At 43.9% G+C, this 25,665-nt stretch overlaps 1 protein-coding gene across 17 annotated transcripts in view; it reads right to left on the reverse strand.

The window, feature by feature from the left end:
• Positions 1-4,790: 4,790 nt before the first annotated feature.
• The window catches only part of eml1 (EMAP like 1), a 63,887-nt gene continuing 43,012 nt past the window's right edge, over positions 4,791-25,665 (reverse strand). For 6 of the 17 annotated variants that reach the window (XM_048270845.1, XM_048270836.1, XM_048270832.1 and 3 more), the window contains 21 exons: positions 24,319-24,453; positions 23,607-23,635; positions 20,802-20,828; positions 18,318-18,359; positions 17,925-18,054; positions 16,154-16,303; positions 13,882-13,951; positions 13,475-13,585; positions 13,155-13,250; positions 12,597-12,731; positions 12,075-12,174; positions 10,968-11,119; positions 10,133-10,258; positions 9,281-9,418; positions 8,667-8,734; positions 8,191-8,279; positions 7,836-7,933; positions 7,523-7,610; positions 7,221-7,316; positions 6,754-6,884; positions 4,791-6,547 (listed from right to left, as the gene is read on the reverse strand). In XM_048270845.1, the coding sequence (XP_048126802.1) occupies positions 6,422-6,547; positions 6,754-6,884; positions 7,221-7,316; positions 7,523-7,610; positions 7,836-7,933; positions 8,191-8,279; positions 8,667-8,734; positions 9,281-9,418; positions 10,133-10,258; positions 10,968-11,119; positions 12,075-12,174; positions 12,597-12,731; positions 13,155-13,250; positions 13,475-13,585; positions 13,882-13,951; positions 16,154-16,303; positions 17,925-18,054; positions 18,318-18,359; positions 20,802-20,828; positions 23,607-23,635; positions 24,319-24,453 (2,137 nt within the window). In that variant the 3' untranslated portion in view covers positions 4,791-6,421. The remainder of the gene's footprint in view (positions 6,548-6,753; positions 6,885-7,220; positions 7,317-7,522; positions 7,611-7,835; positions 7,934-8,190; positions 8,280-8,666; positions 8,735-9,280; positions 9,419-10,132; positions 10,259-10,967; positions 11,120-12,074; positions 12,175-12,596; positions 12,732-13,154; positions 13,251-13,474; positions 13,586-13,881; positions 13,952-16,153; positions 16,304-17,924; positions 18,055-18,317; positions 18,360-20,801; positions 20,829-23,606; positions 23,636-24,318; positions 24,454-25,665) is intronic. The other 11 variants (XM_048270839.1, XM_048270835.1, XM_048270847.1 and 8 more) reach the window with 6 other exon arrangements.

Below are 25,665 nucleotides of genomic sequence, written 5' to 3' on the forward strand. Positions count from 1 at the left end.
ACTAAGCCCAGCCTTTGTTTAAGGTGTCAGGCGAGGTGTAGTGGCCGGATCTGTGACTAAAACCCCCCACCTCACCCCACTCCACCCCTTGCAGCAGGAGACTGGGGCGGGCTGATGTAAACATAGATCGATAAGCTGCTTTGCGACAGGAAAGCCAGTAAAAGCATGGTGTGCCGTTCAACCCTGGCCTGTAAACCAATCAGATGCCCCGGCCCTTGGTCCCAGCAGGCGAAGGGGATATAGGCAGCAGTGGCCACGCTATCTGCACCATCCATTCAAATGAGCCGTCAGCAGGAAACTTGGAGCAGAAACAGGAGGTAGATCTGTTTAGCAGACAACTGACAGGTTAATCACCCATGATGAGATACTCATGGCGGCAAACTGATTGTTTTACTGGGAACAATCAGCTCATTAGTGAATTAATAGGGACCATTGCCTGTGGTGATAAAATAAGACACTGATATACAATGAGAAATGAACAAAATGAGAATGTATGACTAAGACTGAATTGATGCTTTAAAATATATTTTCTTGCAATAATAAGGTAAGTGGCGTAGTCTGTTCTATTAAGACAGTGCTGGTTAAGTGTCCAGGGACTTAACTTCAGGAACAATTCAACTTTAAATTTCAGTATCTGTGCAATTGAGACCTCAGGGGAGCTTTTTTTCACCGTCTGCACCTGTGACTGGGCAGTGAAGCCCACTGCCGGTAGACGAGGGAACACAGCACACACACACACACACACACACACAGCACACCACACACACACATACACACACACACCGCAAGTGCTGTAATGCCTGCATGCATGCACGCACACAGACAAACACACATCAGCGCGTTTTCTCCTTTTTTCTGAAACTTGCTCTGGACTGATGAATCACGCAGGCAGAAGCACTCTGAAGCGTCTTTCTGCATCATAGGAGCCCCTGAGAAATAATCATCCACCGTGTGAGTGAGGGAGTGAGAGGCTGTGCCCGCCAGGCTAGAGCAAGAATCCTCCCAGCACAGTGGACCACTAATGCCCCTCTATACACACACACACACACACACACACACACACACACACACACACACACACACACTTACACGGGTCACACACACAAACACATAACCACCACCACCACCCAAACCCTCCACCCTGCCCACCGACACAGACGCACAGAGCACATAACCACCACCCAAACCATCCACCCTGCCCACCGACACACACACACACACGCACACACCCCTCTATAAATAGACCACATTGAAGGGAAGGGAAGCTCAAACTCGCAGCTCTGTGTCTTGAATAAATCATTCAACAGAGAACGGCTTCCTCTGTTTCCTATGGAGCTAGTCACCTAGGCCTGGCCTCACAATTTAAGACTTCCTTTTGGCCCCGATTGAAAGAGCAGGGGTCTGGCAAGCCAGGCCAGACTCATGCCTGCTTCAAAGCCAAAAGCCCCACTGTCGACGCATTCATAAATATTACCACAAAATGGAGAACATGGCATTCCATCTGTGAAAGTACGTCAAAAGATTCACTTTTTTAAACGGTGTCAATTTGAACAGTTGGGGGCACTTTTGCTTATCTTAGAGCCTCGACAGACTCAACAATCCTATCGGAATGCTGCGGCGTCATGGCGAAAGTAAGATATTGTGTTCTTCTCCTGGGGAGTAGGGCAGAGATTTGTCTTTGAGAGATAGGGTTTCATGAGGAAGGATAATTATAAACAGGAACGTAAGCTCTGCAGATTCAGCAGAATCCGCCAGGATGTACTATGCATCGTGACAGCAGCACCCAAAAGAGTTTCTGTGAGAGGCCTGCAATGGAATGACATGAAGCATTCTTGCGTGACAGTGCAAAGGCTTTTCACAGAAGTCAAGCCCACATGATGGACAGGAAAAGCTCATCTAAAATTAAGTCAGGTCATTTTAAGTATTAAATGAAATGTAGGAGATCATGTGCAGTATTACACTAGGTCAGGGCAAGACCTCACATCACATACCTGAAGCATATTCAGACACAAAACTCAAAGGAAAGTCATGGATAAAAATCTATCAACCGTGGTTAAATGAGGTCCCACACATACCATCCCAGCAGAGTGTCCAATGGCACTCTTTGCTGAGACAGCAGATTTCACAGGCCTATACCTTATCTCTTAACCCCCCTATTGCACAGGAGGATCCTTCGTTGCCTTAAGATATGTCTGTTCACTTATGGCCATAATCAAAGCAATCCCATTCACAACACAAACAGCAATTTGTGTGGTCACGTTCCCATGACAACATGGCACTCCCCACCTCAGGACCCCAATCCCCTCCCTCTCCCTTCCTCGACCCCTGACCATGTAATGTCGCCTAAATATCGTGTATCTTTCGAATCTGTATCAGTAAGCAAATGGTGTTATGTTGGCTTCATCTATTGCATTGTTTTAAATGATAAGTGAAGTTAATTTGATTTTTTAAGGATTTATTCTCTGGGTTAGCCTATTGAAAGACAATCGTCCGCTAGGGTGCAGCTGCAGCAGTAAGCATAATGAATTTTAAGGCATTGTATTAATACCGACATACTTCTACCCAAAACCTTCCATTAAAATACACATCTTTCACAAGATTGCGTTTGTGATTTTACTAAAACTGTCATGTCTAATTTCTTATCCTGAGAAAATGTCATATTTTGACTCTCTTGGTGGGGTGTAGTGTCATTGTAAACACATGCATTGGCGTCGCCTACCTCATTTTCGTCTTCAAATCGGCGAATGAATGAATGAAGGAAATCGGCGAAAAGCAGTTTCCTGCCGTGAGACTATCTTCTCATCAATGTCTCAGATTTGCGCACACACTGCATCAAATAACACACCTTCAGCAGTATTTGAGATTCGTTATTAAGCAACGAAAGACCACACAGCAGCAGCAGCAGCAGCTTTTTCTTCTGAAAGGCAACGCGGTGATGATCCCAGGATGTTTTCGATCCTTTCAAATGATTTGATGTGCTCTTTTTCGCAGCATCTGTCGCGTCTCAGTTCCATGTTCCGTTAGCCATGGTCACGTCTACGTTAACAGTGAACAACTGGTTTCTTAGTTGCCATATTCTCTTGTCCAGTTGTGTTTGGGTGACGGGATTTATGATGAATACACTACAGCATGCGACCGGCGCAGTGCTGCCCACTGGTGACGAACACGGTTACGCAAACCAAGCACCCTCACTGTGTGTGTGTGTGTGTGTGTGTGTGTGTGTGTGTGTGTGTGTGTGTGTGTGTGTGTGTGGAGACAAATACATCAAAAACTATTTTGTTACAAACTACAAATACTGGCTCATGAAATGTAACAAAATAAAATACAAAATAGGCTACTGATGTGAAAAATGTATTTCATTAAAATACAAGTAATTAGTCATTTGAAAATACAAACATACCCACACAATAATCATGGTATACCAAATTTTAAAAGAAACTCCAAGGCATATTATGGAAAACGAACCCCCAAGGGACAAGAAATACTATTTTCTCGTTGACTGGCAGGGGGCTATTAATTCTGTACATTGGAGGCTCCTATGAAGTAGATCTAGTAAATAAATTGAATCACTACCTCATCAATATAAACAATGATTGAACTGACAACAAGCAGGCTTCGCAACGGTGGAAATGGAATCAACTGTATCAAAGCAAACTACCTATCATCATTTTCCAGAACCAATGAGTACAACTCCACTCTGTTTTGCATCGGGCGGGTCTTTGCCTCCGTCTCATCCATTATATCTACATATCAGGACACCTCGGAGGATGTTATCCCTTACATAAATCCTCATGTAAAATCCATTAAGTGGTTTTAATAATGTCCTGTAGTGAGAATGAACATCAGCTATTAGGTGCTGAAGGTCATGGGGTTAAGGGTCATGGTCATATGGGGTCCATGTCCATGTCCATTTAAATTGTCTACAGGGTGACATAATTGGCACAAACAAAAAAATTGGGTTTACACCCCATGTTGTCCTTGTAGAAGGAATTTGACCATTTTGGCTCCCTCAGTTGACTTTTATTTTATTATTTTTTTCCAACTTCAGATGTAAAAGAGAAAAGTTTTAAGTCGGTCACAATATCAAGTCAAGTCATAATAATAGCGTATTTTTATATGCAAAGAGTGCAACCCAAAGTGCTTCACACAAAAGCAGTAGTTTATGCCAGATGGAGCGATGAATGTGGCATATACATTGCATGCTGTCCATAAAAAAGTGTAATGAAATTTTTGGCATTTTTATGGACAAATCGCTATTTAGGTCAACTTTAGAGCTGAATATAGGCAATTGCGCAAGGGATATCACCGGGCACCCTCCCTATTCTTATTGAGTAACCCCTAGGTAACAAAAACCCTGGCCTTTGGCTCCCGGACTATGATAAGCATAGCCTATTGCCATGGTTATAGGTCATATTTTTAACTAAATGATCAAATTATGGCTTAATTGAGAACAAAAAATGACAGTATTTGACTCTTAATACAATCCCTCAAAGTATTTTGTTACAAACTACATTTGAGCAGTTTCCAATCCTGGATTTTTTCCAATCCTGCAAAATACAAATTACAATATGCAGTATTTAAGTAATTAAATACATATTTCAAATACATTTAATTAAAATACTGCCCATGTATGTGTACAGCATGATGCTGTCAGTTGGAAGACTATCACTGTTTGTAGATTAAATGGGATAATTCAACTTTTAAATACAGTGAGTTTTGGAAAGGTTACAGCTTTCAGTTTAAAAGGCAACAAAGATGTTTGGTAATGTCAGCAACACGCACGGTTTGGGTTTCAGGTTGAATGACTTTAATGATTTTTTTTTTTACTGTCAAACACAATGACTGTATTAATGTTCATTAGTAGTAGCATCCCTCATCCATGTTGTCTTTCACCCCTCAAAAAAACCAATCAGTCTACAGTTCATCAAATTCACAATGCCTGCAAGTCTATTTCCCCATATAAAAAACCCATGTCTAATTCATTCCATCAAACAATCTCTTAGAGCCTGTAAAAGGCTCCATCATTGCCTCAGCTTTCAAAACAGCTTACATCAGCACGATGTGCATTGCAGATTTGTGAATAAGAATCTGATGGTGATGTCATGGAAAAGCTACAACTAAATGTACAGTATGCATGCTTTCACAGATCATCGGACAACTGTATCAGAAAAAGTAACCCTTGTAAGTTGCACACAATGGTGGTTGAAGTCTTTATAGTTGTACTTCTTTGCACGAATGACCATTCAGCTTCTTACAGTAGGGGATGTATTTGTGGCATTAATATTTTCTGTTTTGTCTTAGTGTTACTGTCAAAAGGGAATTCCCAGTTAATGTAAGGGCAAATATGCAATGACAGTCATCCTAATAAGTGTGTGTGTGTGTGTGTGGGGGTCTAAGGTGCCAAAGCAAGGTTGATAAGGGTGGGGTAGGAAGTATGTTAATTTCAGTGTAAAGGTTTGTATAAAATAAAAACTATTTACAAAAACGAAATCCCTCAGAATTCGTTCAAATTACCTCGTGATAAAGCCTCCAATCAAAAGACACCTCTCTGCATTTCAATATTCAACCAAAAGCAATTAAATCACAGCTACTGGGACAGAGGGAAATAAACTAACAACCTCTAATTTGGTGGATGAAAGCAAAACATTTCATGCTTTCATTTTCAACAAAAATGTTTATGTTAAATTCTTGGTCATTAAAGGTATTTATTTGCAGAAAGGAAGTAGCTAAATTGTGTGTGGAGATTTGGGCGTGGGGCGTGAAGTAAAATCACAGGCTATATTGCAATCCCTCAAGAAGCCAGGTGGTGGTACTGTCGACCACATTTTTTCTACCACCGAAAACAACACATTTTTCACCCTTACATTGGGATATTTGGTTTGACCAACCCCTGAAACAACTAGCATTCTTTAAAATCAAAATGTCTTTAAAATGACAAAGGCAAGGCAGGACTGCACTATGTTTACAACACGTAACATTTCATAAATTTCATTCCCGCGGGTGGGTGTGATTTCACCAAACACAGGTGCTTTGGTTGCACCTTAATTGGTTCTTATGGAAGTTTTTTTTTTTTTTTTTTCCAAGGCTGGGTGGTGTCGGGGAGTCAGAAGCCTTCATTCTGGAAGCCAAGAAGACATGTAAGATCCATGCCCGTTGCTTCGCTTCGACTACAAGGTTTCCTGAGTTGTGAAATCCAAACAATAGAAACCAAACAACAAAGAAAAAAACATTACAACAATAGACAATGCCTGCTGTAACCATTATAATCCACCAGTGGTTTGTCTTTTACTTTTTCCTCCACTCTATCCCTGGTCATTGATCCATGCGCGGGAGAAATTTCTAGAAAAGTCCTGGGGCCCCCTCTCTGCTGTCCTCCTGGGGTCATTCTGTACGTGCACGTTGATTGGCGGAAGGCTCAGCCTTACACGACCCGCCACTGCATGATGCTCATGTCCTTCCCACCAGTCGACACCAGGTGACTGTCATCAAACAGGAAGGTGACGTTGGTCACGTGACTGCTGTGCCCACCGTAGACATGACTTGGTGCCTGATGAAAGAGGGAGAGATGGAACAACACTGGATGAGTTGGTTGGACGAGTGCCACTACTGGCATGTTGTTATAAAATTGCAGTAAACCTTTTTTTTCTAATGACTCAAAAACACACATCAGCAGAAGGCCTTGGATGTGGGGGATATGGAAGCAGCGAGGCAACCCTCTCAGGAATTTGCGAGGGGCAGGCCAGGCCTACTTACTCGAAACTGCGAGCAGGGAAAGGCGAAGAGGTGGACTTTCCCAAAATCGTCCCCGGTAACGAGCAGCCTGCCCTCATGAGACTTGCAGACGGCGTTGATGTCTGTGCCGTCCGAGCCCTCAGGCCAAAGTCCTGCCAGAGAGAGACCGAGAGAGCAGGTTGGTGCAAATGGTAAATGGCCAGTGCCAAAGTCAAAACCCATCTGTGTAAAGCTTCAGGAAAATCCAGTGTTATGATTGCATGTACATGTTGAGAACTTGCTGTTACATACACAGACATCAGCTGAGTTAGACTTAAAAAATATTTTTTGTTTAAGATGTTTGGCTGTGTTTGACATTTATGATGTGTCATCCCACAGGGAATTGTGATTGTCATTTGTCACTTGAACCCTCATCAATCAAGTCCATTCAGGACACAGGCTGTGTGATGTGAGCAGTCTCCATGTTGAGGTGAGGGCAGCAGTCTCACCGAAGACGAGGAAGCCCAGCGTGCAGGTGTAGGAGGCCCATGGGATGTCCCGGGTGGTCTCCACACTCACCACCTGCTTGCAAACAGATGGAATCCCTGCACCGAAGAAAACAAACGAGGACAGTCAAATCAACACACAACAACTCATGCCTTATTATTAGCCTGGATGACACACTTTTAGGAGAGAAAATAATGCTGGTAAGGGTGTGTGTGTATGTGTGTGTGTGTGTGTGTGTGTGTGTGTGTGTGTGTGTGTGTGTGTGTGTGTGTGTGTGTGTGTGTGTGTGTGTGCGCATACTTACAGTATAGAATCTCATAGTCTCCTGAGTTGGAGACGAGGTACTGCGAGTCCAGTGACCAATCCAGGTGCGTGATGAAGCTCGAGTGACCCTAAGAGAGAGAGGGAGAGAGAGAGAGAGAGAGAGAGAGAGAGAGAGAGTGATATAATGCAGGTTATGCTTATGCTGATAAGACATGACTAAATGAGGAAACTGAGGACTTCATGAGGAAACTCATGCAAGAAATTGCATGTGAGAGCTGATTAGAAATGTAATGACCTAAAATGAATATAAGACATCTTAAGACAGATGACCCTTTACAAGACAGATGACTCACTGAGCACTTCCCAACGCGGCTGTACTTCTTTCCATTCTCAGCTACAGCATAGATGTAGATATAGTTGTCGTGTGATCCGATGGCCAGAAAATTACCATCTGAAACCAGCAGGGGGAGACATGTGGATGTTGGATGCGGAGGGTGAATAAACAAAAAACTCTGTCGTGATTTAAGCATCAAAAAGCCTTCTTTTTCAGACTTTTTCACTTTCATTCATTCGTTCATTCATTCATTTCTGCATGTCCATTCATCCATGCATTGATTCACAATCTCCTTTATTAAAGGCCCGTTAATTCACTTTGGCCTGTCTTTGATATTAAAGGATCCTAGTGGTGAATAAAATCTGGGGCCTTACCAGGTGAGAATCGCATTACAGACAGCTGCTCATTCCCGTCTGTGTGAACCGTTACCAGATCCTTGGTCTCAGTGTCCAAGACAAGCCATCTGTGAAATGGGTTATTTATCACTGAAAGGGCCCATCACAGAGTATTGCTTTTTCCTCAGCCCTTTTCCCCTCATGGCGTATGAAGCCCCAAATACAATAAAGGGGACATCTGCCAGTTTATAGGCTTCTGGCTCATGCGTAATCCCGGAGGAAAGACATTTAGGTTTTTTTTATGAGCAGTTAGGTTAAAACTCATGCAGTGGAGATTTCATGATGTTTTACATTGTTACAGATTACACCACACTGTCAGCGTCCTCTCACAATTATGATGCATATTCACAGATTTGGCAACTTATGGCAGGTCACTTTGTCAGTTTCCCATTCCGCAGCTGACATTAACATTTAGACAGGATCTTATCAGGTGATTGAAGTGATGAAAAAAATACCTGCCGGTCTGCGTTCCTATGGCAACCACAGAACCGGATGGGTGGAATCCAGCGGACTGGACAGCGTCCTGTTCACAGGGAAGATCAAAAACTTGTTTAGCCAAACAGTCATCACAGCCTTGCACACACACACACACACACACACACACACACACACACACACACACACACACACACACACACACACACACATGACTGATGTGCAAATTAGAGTCTGATACTGCTTTTGGTGGCAATTAATGATATGGTAATTTCACCATCATTTTAACTAAGGACAGCGAGTGATTTCATGATAAAAAAAGCAGCTAGTCCCCAAAATGTGTCTGAAACTGAAGGAAATATGTATGAGGTGGTGATAAGATAATATTTTCAATTACAGAAGGAATATACGAAGGAGTGAGGGGTAGGAGAAATCAGGGCACAGACATGATCAATGTTACATGTGTCTGTGGGTGGGTGTATCATGGGAGAGAAAGTGCAAGAGTATGTGTTGTGAATAAGAAAGAGAGTCAGTGTGCTTGTGAATGTGTGTGTGTGTTGTAATTTAATGCATTTGAGTGTGTTGTTCGTTTATATGTGCTGTACTGTATAGTTATTAATGACTAATTATTGACCACTACCTCCATGGTCTTGGTCCAGACGGGTTGGTGGGAGAGCGAGTCCCACAGACACACATGCTTGTCATGGCCGCAGGTGAGGAACTGGTGCTTCAGCGGATGGATTGCCAAACCCCACAGCTCGTCCGTGTGGCCCTGTGAAAGCAGAGTGAACAAGGAGGGACACTGTTTAAAAAGTTCAACTAAAGGTGTGCCTTGCTCATGAGATCCAAACACTGGTGCAGCCGTATTATACACATACACCATATCACAAGCATAAGCCTAACATATAATTTCTATTACTCGAATGCTGTCATTCTTTATTCATAAAGAACATTAGTTGCACAGATGCATTTGTATTTTCTTAACATCCGTGAAGCTCTTTGTGAAATCTCCATCAAGCCCCAAAACAGTAAGTCTACCTCTTTTGTAATGAGAAAGACAGCACCGGTAATTTGAAATCTGCCAAGTCTATTATCTCCGTAGCCCAGCCTGCTCTCCTGAGGGTTGGGCTGCACCTGGATGGGGCTGTGTAATCCTTGGCAGATGTGCCCTAAAGTGTTTTACGGATGTGTGCATGAAGGAAGACTCAGCAATCAGCGAGGTGTGGAAATTAAGCTAGTTTGCCAAGTGATTGATGAGATCCTCTCTGTCAATGTAACCTGGCTGGTTGTGTGTCATATGCCCAGCTGCTGTTTACAAGTTTTAGTCAAATATGAAGTAGTTAAGGGATGGAATATTTTAACTGTTCACAGAAGAACATATATCAACTAATTCTGGACCACTCCTAACAAAGGACTAGGTTGTGGTTTTGTACCCGGCATGAGCATTGGTGTAGACCAGATTTGGAGGGGCACTGTGTGATCTTACCTGCGTAATGGGGATGAACTCGCCGTCTAGGCTGCCTTGCAGTACGTAGTTTCTGGTGGTCCCTATGAGGACACTCTCGCCCCGGCCTTCTGCAATAGTGCGGACTGGGCCATACACCTCAGGAACCTGGGGGAAGAACCAGTGGAGAGAGGATGATGGGATTGGGATGAAATTCATTCAAATGTGTAGGTGTGTATGTATGTATGTGTGTGTGTGTGTGTGTGTGTGTGTGTGTGTGTGTGTGTGTGTGTGTGTGTGTGTGTGTGTGTGTGTGTGTGTGTGTGTGTGTGTGTGTGTGTGTGTGTGTGTGTGTGTGTGTGTGTGTGTGTGTGTGTGTGTGTGTGTGTGTGTGTGTGCGTGTGTGTGTGTGCGTGTGTGTGTGTGTGTGTGTGTGTGTGTGTGTGTGTGTGTGTGTGTGTGTGTCTGTGTCTGTGTGTGTGTGCACGTGCGTTTGAAAAGAAATGATAATGAATCTTGCCAAATGAAGTGGTAAACTGGAGGTGCCAGAAGGCTGCCTATCCATTATACCATTCTCCATTAAAGTGTCATTAAGAAGCTGAATTGGAGAACTGTGAGAAGTCCTGAACTATCCTCTTTGTCTACAAGGCCTAAATAGAGTTCAAAATGTTACCATTGGTACAGTTTCTTTTTTTTCATCAGACATCATTCAACCCACCAAACCATCATGAGATTGCCTGAGGTAAGATGTGTGGTATTTAGGTATTTTTTAGTCACTTCTGTTCCATTTAAACTTTCACCGAATACCAACCGTTAGTTTGGTTACACACATTTGTAGGCCAGTGTGGTGCCGGTGTTGCTGTTGTAGGTCACTCACCTCGACCGCCTGAATCTGCTGGTAGTTTCCATCCCAGGAGATGAGCCTGCGGTCCTTCCCCCCAGACACCAGCGTGCCGTTGCGGAGCATGCACAGGGCGAAGACGCTCCCCTCGTGCGCCCCCTGAATGGCGTGGCTAATGCGATTAGTGCCTGGGACACGGATAGAGACACACATAGGAATCCTTCCAGGAGTGTACACACACACACACACACACACACACACACACACACACACACACACACACACACACACACACACACTGTCTCTCCATCTTTCTCTCTCTCTCACAGACACACTTGCTTCCATCCTTTCATGCATGCATCCACACAACCTCAATCAGTCTCTCTTTTTCACTTGCATAAACAAACACACACACATATTCTCTCACACAAAAAACATACTCACACAAACTCTGTCTCTCACATTTCTCTCGCTCTCTCTCTCTCACACACACACACACACACACACACACACACACACACACACACACACACACACACACACACACACACACACACACACACACAAGCATACACGCACACACAAACACTATAGTGCACAGACACATGCACACACAATAGGTGCTCTGCTCACACTCAGGGGCCCTTTAACTGAACACTGACAGTGGCATGTGACCCTGCTCTGAACCCATGAGTTGCTGAAAAGAGCTCTTTGATGAGAGCGTGTAAAAAGTGAGGCCATGGGCATCAGTATCACGAGCCAACGCCGCTACTGTCACCATGTTGTGTCAAACAGAGGCACACTTCATGGGTACGTACATTACAGCTGCATCAAAAGATCTCTTCCTGTTTTGATGTCCTGAACTAAAACGGAATGAAAAATGTGAGACTAGCGTACCAAAGTAAAATTGTAGATGTAGCTTAGCTGTATCCTTTAAACTTTCTTTCTTTTACGCTATAAATTGCTCCCAATCATCCATGAGACATTCACTGAAATATACCCTTATGTAACTTAGTTTCTTTCTTTACTCTATATAAATTAATTTCTCACCCACTTATTCTCCCTTTCACTCCTTCTCTTCTCTCCCCCTTGCCCCCCTTCTCCCTTGCTTTTTTCTTTTCATCTCATCCCTTTCTTTTATACCTTTTCCCCATACAAGTATGTTTCCACTGGAGTCTCCTGTTATGGCGTCGCCATTTTCTGAAAAAGTCACACACAAGACAAACTTGGGCTTCTCTTGTTTCTGCAAAAAACATAAACATTGCATATTTACTTTTTATACAGCAATAAAAAATATCTGAACACATACAGTATATCATCAAACAAATCAAATAACTTAAACAAACATGCAAGCGATATGCTATTTGTCTTGTAGTTTTAAAAGGGCATGTGTGTACTGTTTTGGTATTTTTATTCTTAGATTTCACAGTGTAATATGTTTTTTAGGATTTTGTTAGGCTGCAATAATCTACTGTATCACTAGGAACAATACAAGACTTAATTCATAATTTCTCCAATTGAGCTAGGGAGAGAAGAAAATGATTCTCGCCATTGAAAAATGAGAAAGCCTTAGTCTTTTATGTCAGATATAACAAAACATCTTGCATTTATCTTACATTTTACACCATTATACAGTATGTGTTATATTCAATTTTCGGTTCACACCTCAAACAGTCCTTGCTTTTTGACAAGCATTCCCCTCTCCAGTGTCCAGAAATACAGGTGGGATTTTCCACAAGTCACAATGATGTTTGTGTCAGTGGGGTGGAAGTCTGCTGCGAACACAGACTCGTTGGAACACTGCAGGGGAAGAACGGAAGAGGGGGAGGAAAGAGATATGGGAGGAAGAGAAAGCCAGAAGAACAAACACTATTATGGCAGTGCAATATGCTGTAGGCAACGTACAATAATATCATTGCTCCCAATCATCCATGAGACATTCACTGAAATATACCCTTATGTAACATAGTCAATATACTATTATCATATTAGGATATGCCTAATTCAATAAAACAACGATGATGGAAGGTGCCTGCTTGATAACCCCAGTGAAATGCTCGAAGGCTGTTGGTAATGTTTTTTGCCCACAAAGGTTGATTTGTTAGTGATTTGGTTTTTGACGGTAAGCAGGCTTGGTTGTTGATTGGTGTGAAATACTCTACCTATAGCACTAAAAACGAGAAAGTGTCCAGATAAGCAGGCGAATGGCCTGTGACCTCTCACCTTGACCTCAGCCAAGCGCTCCTCTCTCTGCCAGTCCCACACAGAGAGTACGTGATCGTTCGAGTCGTCCACCACGCATAGCGTGCTGCCTCCATTCTGTTGGCACAATCACAAGAGTGCATTTGTGGATTTAATGGATTGGTGAATTATTATTTTTTTTTTTAAACTAATAAAAGTATCAATTTAAACAGAGGATTCATAGTGGTTTGAGGAATCATCCTTTAATCTAGATACACTATGATGATAACAAGGTAATTGATAGAATATTGTGCAAGGTATGTTGTTGTTTGTAAGTTCAGTGTCATAGCCATCAGGCCTACCGATTTTGAAAAGGCCAGGCAGACGAGGGCGCGGTCAAAGAATCCAGTACCCAGCACGTGGAGGGTGTTCAGGCTCACAGAGTCCCAAACCCGCACATGAGGGGCCAACTGCTGCCAAAGCACACAAGTCATTAGGAGGCAGGACAGAGCGAGACATACACACCACAACACCATACACCTTTACCAAACAAAACACAACAACTGATTACATGTGGCAAATACAACATTCAAATATAATTGAATACATCAACAAAATTACTCTTTCTTTTCAGTACAGTGTGTGGGAAAGGGTTTTTTTCTGTCCTCTTTGCCAGAGTGGCTGTATTGTGGGTAAAGATCTCTTCATGTTGTGCGAGAGTGGGAATTAATGTCTTTTGTGAGCTGGAGAGAGACAGCGAGACCCTTACTTTGCCATCTGAAGAAGTGCCAGCCACTTGACCCGTCGCTATGGTGATTTTATCAGGATGGACAGCCAGGCTGTTGAGAAAGACAAAGTAAAAGTGAAAGCTTTTTGTTTTTTCCTCTTTTCAATTCAATTGCTTCTGTTCCATCACTTATTCCATTTCTGATAATATGCTGTTACATGTATTTAACAAATTGAACCTGACATGGATCAATCTCCATGTTAATAAGAGGCAGGTATTTATACTGTCTTCCTGCTGTCCAACTCTCTTTGTTTGGCCAGAGAATCACACTGCCCTTGAAGAGCACTTAAAGCTGCAGTTGGCAAGTCTGACAGATTGAGGGAAAATTTTGAATGTTTACAACTCTCATGCCCCTCCCCCACCACCACCGAGCACCCTCTCATCGAGTTTGTGCTCGTCAGTGCGCACCAGACTGCACCAGACTGTTGACAGTCAGATCTCACACAGCCCTGCTCTGATTGGACCAGAAGAACCGGGAGCTGTGGATTTTTGCAAAACAAATAACAGGCTCTAGGTGGAGGTAGAAGTGCAGGTTTTTTTCTAAAACTGGCTGATTTATGTTGTTCTGTTGGAGCATGGTGTCGGTTTCAGTGAATATGATCAAAAAAATCTTGCCAACTGCAGCTTTAACACAGGTCAGTACTGAGCAACCTAAGTGTAACTGGCTCTCTGAGTATTCTAACTAACACAGTCTCTCTAAAACCTGCCCCTTCCCTTCATCACCACCACCGGTTCTCTCTCTATCTCTCTCTCCCTATCTCCCTCTCTCCCTCTCTCTCCCTCTCTCTCCTCCACTACTCCCCTACAGTCATCCTTCAGCACACAGACAGAGTGGATTTGCACTGTCAGGAGCCTGTCTGTCTCTTAGATGGAGCACCAACCTGATCAGGTGATGGGCAGGTTGGGGTGTGGTGTGTGTGTGTGTGTGTGTGTGTGTGTGTGTGTGTGTGTGTGTGTGTGTGATGTGACTCAGCACTCATTATACTTAAGCTCATCGCTGACTGACTGGCACGGCATGACACAGGACGAGAGCTGCCCTGCCTACGTTAGCACCGGCTGGCCATTAGCACAGCGCCTCATTACGGCTGAGGTCGCCGCACTCGCTCGCCACTAGCCTGGAGATAATTACCTGTCTAGAGGCCGCGAGGAGGGGGAGGGGGGGACACATGGGGATGCCGGAGAGTGGGTTTGCTCTACTACCCTCATTAAACGAGGTTAGCTGAGGGGTTATGTGCGAGAATACCAAACAGGGAGGTGTGTGTGTGTGTGTGTGTGTGTGTGTGTGTGTTTGTGTGTCAGAGTGAGATATATATAGAGAGAGAAGACCATGTTCAAATGATTGCAAAATATGTCATACAATAATAAATAAATATGCAGTAAATTGCAAAAATTTAATTATTTAACTCTATGTGCTGCTGTCCTCTTTTAAATAAACATTTCAAAAAGAATTTTCCTCATTGGTCAGAATCATTTGAATAGTTGCTTTCACCCTGACTTTCACCTGATAAATAATGTCTCATAAATAATATTTATTTACCTCACTGCTCATGTATATTTAGTTATAAACATAAGGCATAATCTGTGAGGAATATAGAGTGGTGTTGCTTGGGAACAAGTGAACCTCTATTAACGGTGCACATTCTGAAGACACAGTGTGGAGTTGAAATACTGTCTTTAATTCAATAAGAGGACTAGCAACATTGTGCTGGGGGGATGCACATGCACACAGTCCAATACCTCATACAGCTAATGCAATGCAATCTAGTCTACTTTAACAATTCTGTATGTATAAGTTGAACATGGTTGCTCCAATGAGACCCTGTGTAATAGAGAGAGATGGAGATAGATCAGGAGTATGGTGGAGCCGCAGTAGTGTTGCGGTCCTGTTGCCAGTGGCACGTAGAGTCATGGCTAACCGGGGTTTGAAACCTAAACCTAATGTTGCAAGTTCCCTCTCACTTCAGATAAAAGCATTTGCTAAACCCCACTCACTTCACTTTGCTCATTTTGAGACATGGATGAGCAAATTCATAATATACTACTGCAGTGCATATTGCATAACGCAATCTGATCCACTTTAACAATTCTGCAAATGTGCAGTATACTATTTGAGTGCTGCATACTGCTAATGCAATCTGATCCATTTTAACAGTTCTGCATGGTTTGACCACTGTTGCTCATAAGATTCTTTGCTGTAGAGACACAGGACATGAGCACCATGCAGTGGCCTGTAGACGCCGTATCCGTCTCTTACCACTTGATGTCATCCGTGTGGCCGGTGTAGTGCCTCTGCAGCTGTTCGTCCACGTTGTAGAGCACCACCACGGAGGCAATGAAGTAGACGGTCTCTCCCGTGGGCAGCAGGTACAGGTTAGAGCGGCAGTCCCGTCCTCGGTAGCCGTAGCTGGGCAGATGAGAGTCAAGAGCCAAACGACCAGGACAGCAAATGGCCAGGAGTGCAAAAGACCATTACTGGACGTGTCTGTCTAATGGAGACCACTGCTGGGCGGATTTCATTAGGCTGTAGTGTCATTTCCTTTACTTTGCAAATCAACATCTCTCTCTCTCTCTCATTCTTACCAACCCACATACAGACCCACAAGTGAAACAAATGTCATTATGAAAATTATTTCATTTTATGGGGACTTTTTTCCACAATTTCTCCCATCCATTTAACTGTTTTACAATGCACATTGCTCATGACACACAACACTTTAGAGAGTAGTACTAGTGTGCCCGAATTTTCCCAAAAAATGTCCCCCCCCCCACGCTCTCTCTCCTCCCCTGGACTTTTTGCCTCCCTGTCTCATCCACCTCTGGTGTTCCCTCTCCTCTCGTCTGTCTCTCCTGGAGTAAAGGTCAGATGTGTTTCATTTTTCATTGCTTTTTAGTATTCGGATGCGGTCCAGTTTCTCATTTCTGGATGCCCCAGAGATGCGCTCCCTGGCTGAACACCGAGTCACCTAATAACCAACAGCCCTTAGTGCCTCAGCACCATGCCGAATATTTCCTTTTATATATCTGCCCTAACACACACACGCACATGCACACACACACACACACACACACACACACACACACACACACACACACACACACACACACACACATTTTTATTCATTCCCCAGTACGGTTTAATCAATTTTTAGGTGGTGCCTGCCTGATGTGGCTTGCGGAGAAGGGAGGAGGACAGACATGCTTATATTACTTTGTCCTCCTCCTCTTCCTCTTTTTCAGCAATGCCTTCTGGGACTCTGGGCAATGGGACACTGATGCCCTCCTACAGTAGGTGCCCTTCCCCTAAATGGATCAGCCTGTCCGGTGCTGTGGTGGAACCATAGACTGCATGCAGAGCAGGCTTGCCAAAGTGGCTACTCAGCCGTGTCCTCTGACTCTGCCTCTCTGTGGCTGTATGTACAACACATAATCTGAACTGGAGGGAAAGGGTGAGGAGGAGGAGGAGGAGGAGGAGGAGGAGAAAGAGGGGGAGGCACAGAGCATGAGAAAAATCCCTTGGGGGTGTTGCTCGACCTCCAAACTGTGACGGAGAGACACACAGAATGTGTTCGCGGCTTTGAGCCACGAGACGAGATGCCTTCCAACCACATCTCTGGTATTAACCCACTAAGCCACAGAGGTGGGCAGACACTGGAACACAACCCTCTTTTACACTTACTGTCTACAAGGCTTCTGAACTACCATCCCACTATATACACATGCTTTACCTGATAACAAATGTTTAGCATGTCATTTCCTTTAGAAATGTGCATATATGAATGCTAATTTATAAATAGCAACTTGCTGTTTCCCTTTTCAGAATGGCCTTACTTAGTTGACAACAAGCTACCATTCATAACATAAATTCACTGTGCCTTTAACATCTTGGGATAATGTGGCATTTCAATATCTGATAGACCATCATATTTGAACAAGACCTTCTGGGATCCACTGAATACATCTCTGGGGTCACATGTGGACACTAATTTGCCATGACTGGCTAAGCAGCCTGTCAATCAAAAGGATACACCCAATCCAGTTTCAGCTTCCTGGGTGGCAGCTCAGCCTTGGCCTCCAGCGAGTAGGAGTCCACCAGGTCTTTGGGCATGTACATGGTGATGGGCCGTCCCTTCAAATACATTTTGACATACCCTTCCTCTACAAAACAGGCAACACACAGATTCAGGCAGCAGCCTCCGCAGCCTCGCTCCATCCAGCATGTGTGTGTGTGTGTGTGTGTGTGCGTGTGTGTGTGTGTGTGTGTGTGTGTGTGTGTGTGGCAGGCGGTTGCCGGTGTGGCATTATTGTTATTGATGTGGAGAATGGCAAGGGAAGAAGGGATGCATTAGAGAGCGAGAGGGGGAGTAGGTGAGTGGAAGATTAAAGCAGACAGATGATGAGAGAGAGATGAAGATAATTACTTTTTCCTCTCAGGTCCTGGGGATGGCATGGGATTTGAAGTGCTTTGTTCATGCATGAGATGTTAAAAACAAAACATGTGTGTTAGAAGGAAAGGGGAGTGGGGTGGTGAATAAAAGCAAAAGTCAATGTAGAGCTTTGTGGCCCTTTTTGAGTCAATTTATTAAGCATTTTAGACAAATATTCCAGATAACAAGATGACAGACAGGGCAAAACACAAAACAGCAAGCATTGGTTGTTAATTTGGCTGTAGAGTGTGTATGACAAACATCAAGAGAGAAAAGCTGATGTTATGTACAGACAAAACAGAAAAGGGGAGAAATGTTGTGTACATAAATAAAACTGGGACTTGCCCAAACAATGCAACAAAACACAAACCAGAAGGTTGGATGCAAACTGTATGTTTCACCCAGACTCACACACACACACACACAGAAAGACATTCACAAAAAATATACAGTTATGGAGTGACAGATTAAAAAAAAAGAAGAAAAAAAAAAAAAAAAGACCTCCATAAGCTGTAAGTAAGTCCTACCAACATTAATGTAACCTACCGAACCACATAGTTATTTTCAGTAACATATCTGAAAGTACTGGCTAGGGGACTTAATGGGGCTCCTATAACTGGGAGGGTCTAGGGGCGAATAGGACGACTGGCTGGGACACTTTCGGATGGGTAGGCTGAACGGTGGCGCCTTTCTGCCTCCAGTCCTGGACGCCTTGTCAGACGCGCTCTTGGCGGTGTCCAGCGCGGTACTAGCGGTGCGGCCTGTGACTGTGGTGGCGGCGGCTGCCGAGGATTTGGGCTCCTCAGTGGATCCAATCCTTTTTGACGGGTTGAGATAGATCTGCACGGTTACTAAGGTGAAGTAGTGAGGTTTGGAAGGGGCCAATGACAAGAGAGGAGAGGCGGGCAGAAGGACGGGTAGGGGGCATATAACGGTAGACATTGGTAAGACGTCATTTCTCTTAGAATTATCTGTATGTGTTTTCAGGCCACCACAACGAGCACGAAACACAGGACTGGCACAGGGTTGTCTACCTACTGGGGCATGACTGGTCTGAGGGAAAGGGGCAAGAGGATTCTGGGACTTTGAGTCTTATTTGCACAAGGGGTCATAACAGTCTGTATATTGAGAAACATTAACTCTAGTTAAGCCTGATACTGTAACTTTTAAAAGTCACAACACAAAGCACTAGCTACAGTAGCTTAATATGTGTGCATTAATCGGGTAAGGATTAAGAGCTTTCTGTCTGGTTGGGACCAATGTTGGGTCTTCAAAGTCGCTGGTATGCAAATCCACCTCACATATTCAGTATGATACCATGACATATGAACAAAAACAGAGATTCCATTGTTCACATAATGTGGCAAACTCAAGCCATTCAACAGCCAGGCTGTAGAAAAGAGTCCGCAGGGGCCTCCAGCACATGCTGAAAAGACCAGGGGGCAAGCAGACGAACTGTACAGTTGAACAACAAACGAGAAATCCCCACAAAGCTTGTGACTGAAACAAATGTTTGGCATTTGTGCCGCTCGACTCTGGAAGTCATCGGCTCCCAGGAGTCTGAGGGAAAATGCCAGGACTCGGCAAGAGTTCCCATGGCGACAGAGAGAGAGAGAGAGAGAGAGAGAGAGAGAGAGAGAGAGAGAGAGAGAGAGAGAGAGAGAGTGGCATACAGTAAGCGCTGTGGGGCGGTGAGAACACAATTGCTTCTCTGTGAAGGTGGCAATCACTCATGCTGGTTAAAGAGCAGAGTGGGGCAAGTTCTCTGGCAAATCACTGCAATCCCAACCCTAGGTGCAGGGGTAGTTAGCACCTGGTGTATGCGTATATGGAGGGGGGGCAGTTAGGGAGAAATGTGCTTGTTAGTTCACGGCACACTGCTAACAGTTTTCATTTGTGTGTTTGGATAAGGGGTGGAGAGGGCTGCTGCTACTGCTACCACACACATCCAACCAAACTGTTCTCCCACAGAGCTCCATCTCTTCCCTGCAGGGCCACCTCATCTCAGCATCGGCCACTGGACACTCTAAGGCCAAGGACACGGCGTGAGTCAGAGTCCATGATGGACGATATATCGGCTCGAACGTGTCCGTCGTGCTTTGGTTGAGTAACTCTGGTCTCACCGACTCATGCAGGAGAGATGAGGAGAGATGAGTCAGAGCAGCCAGCACCAGGATTCCAGCACTTTAGCTTTTTTTTTGCCTTAAAAATGCTTTTTTTGTTTTTTTCTCCCATTCAGTTTTTGTAAAGAACTTATTTTCTTCCTTTCTCATCTTTTATTTATAGTGCTTAACAATCACCGGGAGGTCTCCTTGTCGGCCCAATTTGCAAAAAGATGCATGATTTTACTGTGAACGTGGCTTTGCATGAAGCCGTTGAATTGACTACAGGAGAGTGTGAGTGTCCTTTGGCCGTGGAGTTCCTGGATGCTGAGAGGGTGCGTCAGGGGAGAGGTGGGGAGAGGGGAGCTGGGCCTACCTTTGCAGTGGGTCACACGTCGCATCCCTTACGAGCGTACAGAGACAGAGACAAAACCATATGAGTCCACGGGAGAAAGAGAGAGAAAGAGAGAGAGAGAAAGAGGTAGGGAAGAAACTGACAGAAAGAGAGAGAGACTGACAGAGAGAGAGACAGAGAGAGCCCATCCTGCTGTTCATCATCAGGTTCCCGCAATCAGCACTCCCCCCACCAATCATAATTACTACCCTACCCCCCTACCCTCCAACTCCACCTAGGGGTGCGTGGGGGGGGAGGGGCGCAAAAGAAGTTTGGTGGGGGAGGAGAGAGCGTGTCCATAGCCCTGAGCTCCAGTCCTAATTACCAGTCCTCACCTCCAACTCATTTTGCATGAGGCTAATTCACTTAACTGGGAAAAAGATGGCATCGCGTTGATAATTTCAATTAATCAGCCGCCCAGCGTGATCATTAAAACTAGGAGGAACCTGAGGGGCCGAGCCCAGCTTGTCAGCTCGTGTTGCATTCCCTCGCTTGGCAAGGGGGCTGGTTTACTAATGCTGCACATCCACACTTAGTTGACATGCACGCCTGGAGAAGTGAACAGCAGCAGAGTAGTCTGCTATGAGACAGGGATTTTTTTTAGGTATATATTTTTCTAAGTGGTCAATTGAATTGGATTCTGACCACTTGGGGAACGAACATGCTGTAACAATCTCGTGAAATTGGAGACATTATTGTAATTAGCGTATTAACCAAACACGTCAGTGTAAGAGGTATGGATGTACCACACTCTGGAAAATGATGTCATTTTTTTCAGTGATTGCTGAATCTTATTATACAGATAATTACACCAAATGTAAATCAATCACGGTGCATTAGAAGGACTTTGTAAATATATAATATATGAGTATAGGACACAAAGCACTGTGACTAATACATTTTATACTAATTGTGTTCTAGATATTAATTTGAAGATTAAGTCAGAAAATAACAAAGTTTCAATTAGCTAAAAGGCCATTTTGTAGCATCATGCTGGAGTGCATTTGTTATGCGTCAGTCTCCACTTATTATTCTGCAGAAGTTCTGCGCTGTTTGCAAAAGTCTTCTGGGATGCTGAGATATTAGTAAAGACGCTGAGAGAACATCGCCTTCAGCCAACAAACACGTCCTGCTATGAGTTTACACATTTCCTGTGTTATTTAATCAGAACCCCAACACGGGGGAGGAACAGTGGCGCAGTGAAGTGTTTGCAGGAGGTAGAGCTCGCTATGGCATCAGGTTAAAATAATATTTAGACAGTCCTTGGATTGCTATTGTGTGTACTTATCCTAGACTACATTTTTTTTAAACATCTTATTAAAAGAAAACAGATACCGTGGATGCATACATAACCCATACATACCCACATATAACCTTTTGGGTGTTTATCTGCAGACCATGGAAGTGCCTGTGCAGGTTCTTGTAAAATATACTTTTCAAAACTGTCACTGCCAGAATGTGGTGCTTCTTTCGAATTGTATGAATCATTTGCAGGGCCAGAATTCCAAATGATATTGTAAATACATTGGTGTTGTGCTGGGCATCAATAATAAATAAAAAATGAGGAAGATTATGAATATATGCATCCATTTCTCATTCATTAAATAATGAGATGAGGCTTTCATGTTGGCAGGTCAAACACCCATTAATATGCTGAATGTACTGGAATGAGATACGATATTAATGTGCATATCCAGACCTACACTGAAGAGCGCTCTCCTGTGGGGATTAACGGCTGTCTGTTCTTGCCTGTCCTCTGTGGCATTTTAATTGCAGCTGGAGGGGAGCTGGACCGATCGGGACATCTTTACCGTCTCCATCACTCATGAGGAGGACCTGTCTACGAGAATCCCTCACGTCCGCCTTACATGGGAGATGATTAACCAGCCTGTGATAGTTAACTGGCCAGCAGGCATTCCCAGAGCTAACACTAACCAGCTTGCAGTATACATCAATCAATACTGCTGAGAGGTCTGATTCCTTTTAAACGCTAATCAATACAGTTACATGGAAGCAAATCAGAGTAAATGTTAATTGGAGTGGAGAAGATGGCTGATGATAAAAGGTTAACAACAGAGATGGGAAAAGAGAAGAGCATGATGGGGAAAAACTAGGTGGAAATGAAGGAAGTGAGCTGGATGAAGGATTCATGGGGGTGTTGGGTGGTGTAGTGACTTGTAATGTAAACAACTGGACTCGGTGTGGTATTATTATTCTAGTACATTCACAGTAGATCACAGCACATTAGGCTACATGTAATAGCAGTGGTTTTATCAGTCCATTACCCTCAAATGATCAAGCCCTGGGACTGTTTCATTAAAGACTCATTGTTATAAAAGAGGAGAGTCTGAGTGCCCTATTTTATTATTCTATTAATGATAATAATTTAGACATTGATGGTGCCAAAGAGCATAAACTGATGCATGTAAACATCTTAATTAAAATCCTTTTTAAAATATACTGTGAATGTGTGTGAGTGTGTGTGTGTGTGTGTGTGTGTGTGTGTGTGTTAGTGTGTTCCTTCTCTCCCTCACTCAAATTGTAACGTAAAATGTACCGTTAAATGTTAAACACAACATGGACTATAACACAGGTTATACCCAATTATGCATTACTTTCATGCAGTTGTGATATCTGTCATTTTCTAATCTTCCCTTTGCAATTGTTGTCGCTCCACCACAACTCAATAGGCACTCTGGGTAATGATCATAGTAAGGGTAATATGGGGGTGAGTCTAACAGCAGTGTCACTGATCATCACACGGACAGCAGGGCACCTCAATCTTACCTGCGTTGAACACTGGCTCCTTCAATTTGCTGCAGGGTGAGTGGAAAATAGGTGGTCAGAAGGGGAGGTGGATCACATCCATACACACACACACACACACACACACACACACACACACACACACACACACACACACACACACACACACACACACACACACACACACACAGGGTCTATTGCATTATATTTTCTGCCACATGCATTTAATTTCAGACAAAAAACACAATAATACCAAACACAGACAAACCAGGCACGCCCATGTCTCATTTCCCATTACTGTTCCCACCCAGTTACAGTATTTCCAACTCAGACAGCCTGCCTGTGGGGCCATCAGGTGCTGCATGCACACACTCACAGCATGCTAGAGCTGTCTCAGAGAGAGAGAGAGCACATGTGTGATGTGTATATGTGTGAGACTGTTTGAATTAGTGTGTTTTGTGCATTTGTATGAGTGTGTGCATGTGCAGGTGTGTGTGTGTGTGTGTGTGTGTGTGTGTGTGTGTGTGTGTGTGTGTGTGTGTGTGTGTCTGTGTGTTTGTGAGCATCTGTGTGTGTGTGTGTGTGTCTGTCTGTGGGTTTCTGTGCATTTGTCTTGTGACTTTGTTTGTGAATTTGTGTGTGTGTGTGTGTGTGTGTGTGTGTGTGTGTGTGTGTGTGTGTGTGTGTGTGTGTGTGTGTGTGTGTGTTGTCATGGTTCGGCGGCGTCCCTCACCTCTCGCTGCCTTTCTTGCCACTGGAGTTGCTGCCGGTGGAGCCGGCACGCGTACGGTTTCCCCTGGCGTCGCCCGCGCTCTCCTTACGGCCCTGGGTGCCCACGTGCTCCGAAGAGCTGGTCCTCTTCACAGTGCTGAGGGGGGGAGAAAAAGGAAGCAAAGCCTTTTAATACACCTGAAATCAGAAGGTTGAGCTATTAAAGGTGCCATCTGTGATATCTGAAGTAGTTGGCATTTGAGCTCAACAACCAAAATACAACCCTTCCTGTCAACGCTTCTGATGCAACAAGCTGATAGTGGAACAGTGTGTGACTCAATCTTTATCTTGTTTGGATAGGATTGTGTATGAACACGAAGGAGTTTATAGGAAATACAACACAGACTGCTCTATTAAATCAGATTCTTATGTGAATGAATTCAGCATCTTCAAAGGATTTCACCTCATCTAATAGTTTTTTTTCCAAATATTTTTTTCCAAGGCAATTTAAACATAACATTTAACCTGAAAATGTAACCACAGGTTTTAAATCAATAGGACTCCCTTGATTCTCGGTTCTGTTCGTTGCTCATTACCCACTATTGAAATTCTACTCAGTAGGTCTCCCCAATACCCACACAGTTGCCTATCAGTGCTGCTACTCAGAATTGTACCCCTGCTCCCCTAAGCATCCTCTGCCGTGATTTATTATCTGTAATTCAGTCAAGGATGCAGTGCGAATGAGCCAAGCATATTTAGTGATAATATCCAGAGAAATTCAGCATGCTGCTTTCATTTAATGCACATCTGTGGCACTCAGAACTTGGCTGGATTGTTATTGGGATTCCATTAGCGTTTAATATGGCATATTTATACACCATTCCGTTCTTTTTATGTCATAAATACGGCACAGTATGCCTCCAGCGACAGAGTCAGTGCTGATTTTTTACTGCTAGAGCCCAGTGGCAGTAGGACGCAAGCACTTGGGTTAGATTATCCTTCCACCCAGCAAGACTGAATACTAAACACTAAGCTTTCAAACTGTTTTTGTTTGGCTAAACATCACAGGAAGTGAGACAATTGCTGGAAAAGCAGCCAACAGCTTTAAATATTTATTTGGATTTCTTTTTTCCGTCCTACAGCAGATTCACATCCAAAGTGCTAGCTAACTTTAGAGGACACAGCAACAGCATGCCGACGTGTTGCCCTTTCAAATGCCTGAACAAAAGACTGAAAAAGGCCCCATCAGCAGTCCAGTGGCTGGCGGGGCTCAGTGGTAATCCAGGCACCAGGAGGAGCGCCTATTCAGCCCTGCGGCGGTCAGTCGCGGCCGGTGATCTTATCCCCACTGTCACGGTGGCAGGAGCAG

This window comes from Alosa alosa, chromosome 19 (assembly GCF_017589495.1).
Source record: "Alosa alosa isolate M-15738 ecotype Scorff River chromosome 19, AALO_Geno_1.1, whole genome shotgun sequence".
NCBI lineage: Eukaryota > Metazoa > Chordata > Actinopteri > Clupeiformes > Clupeidae > Alosa > Alosa alosa.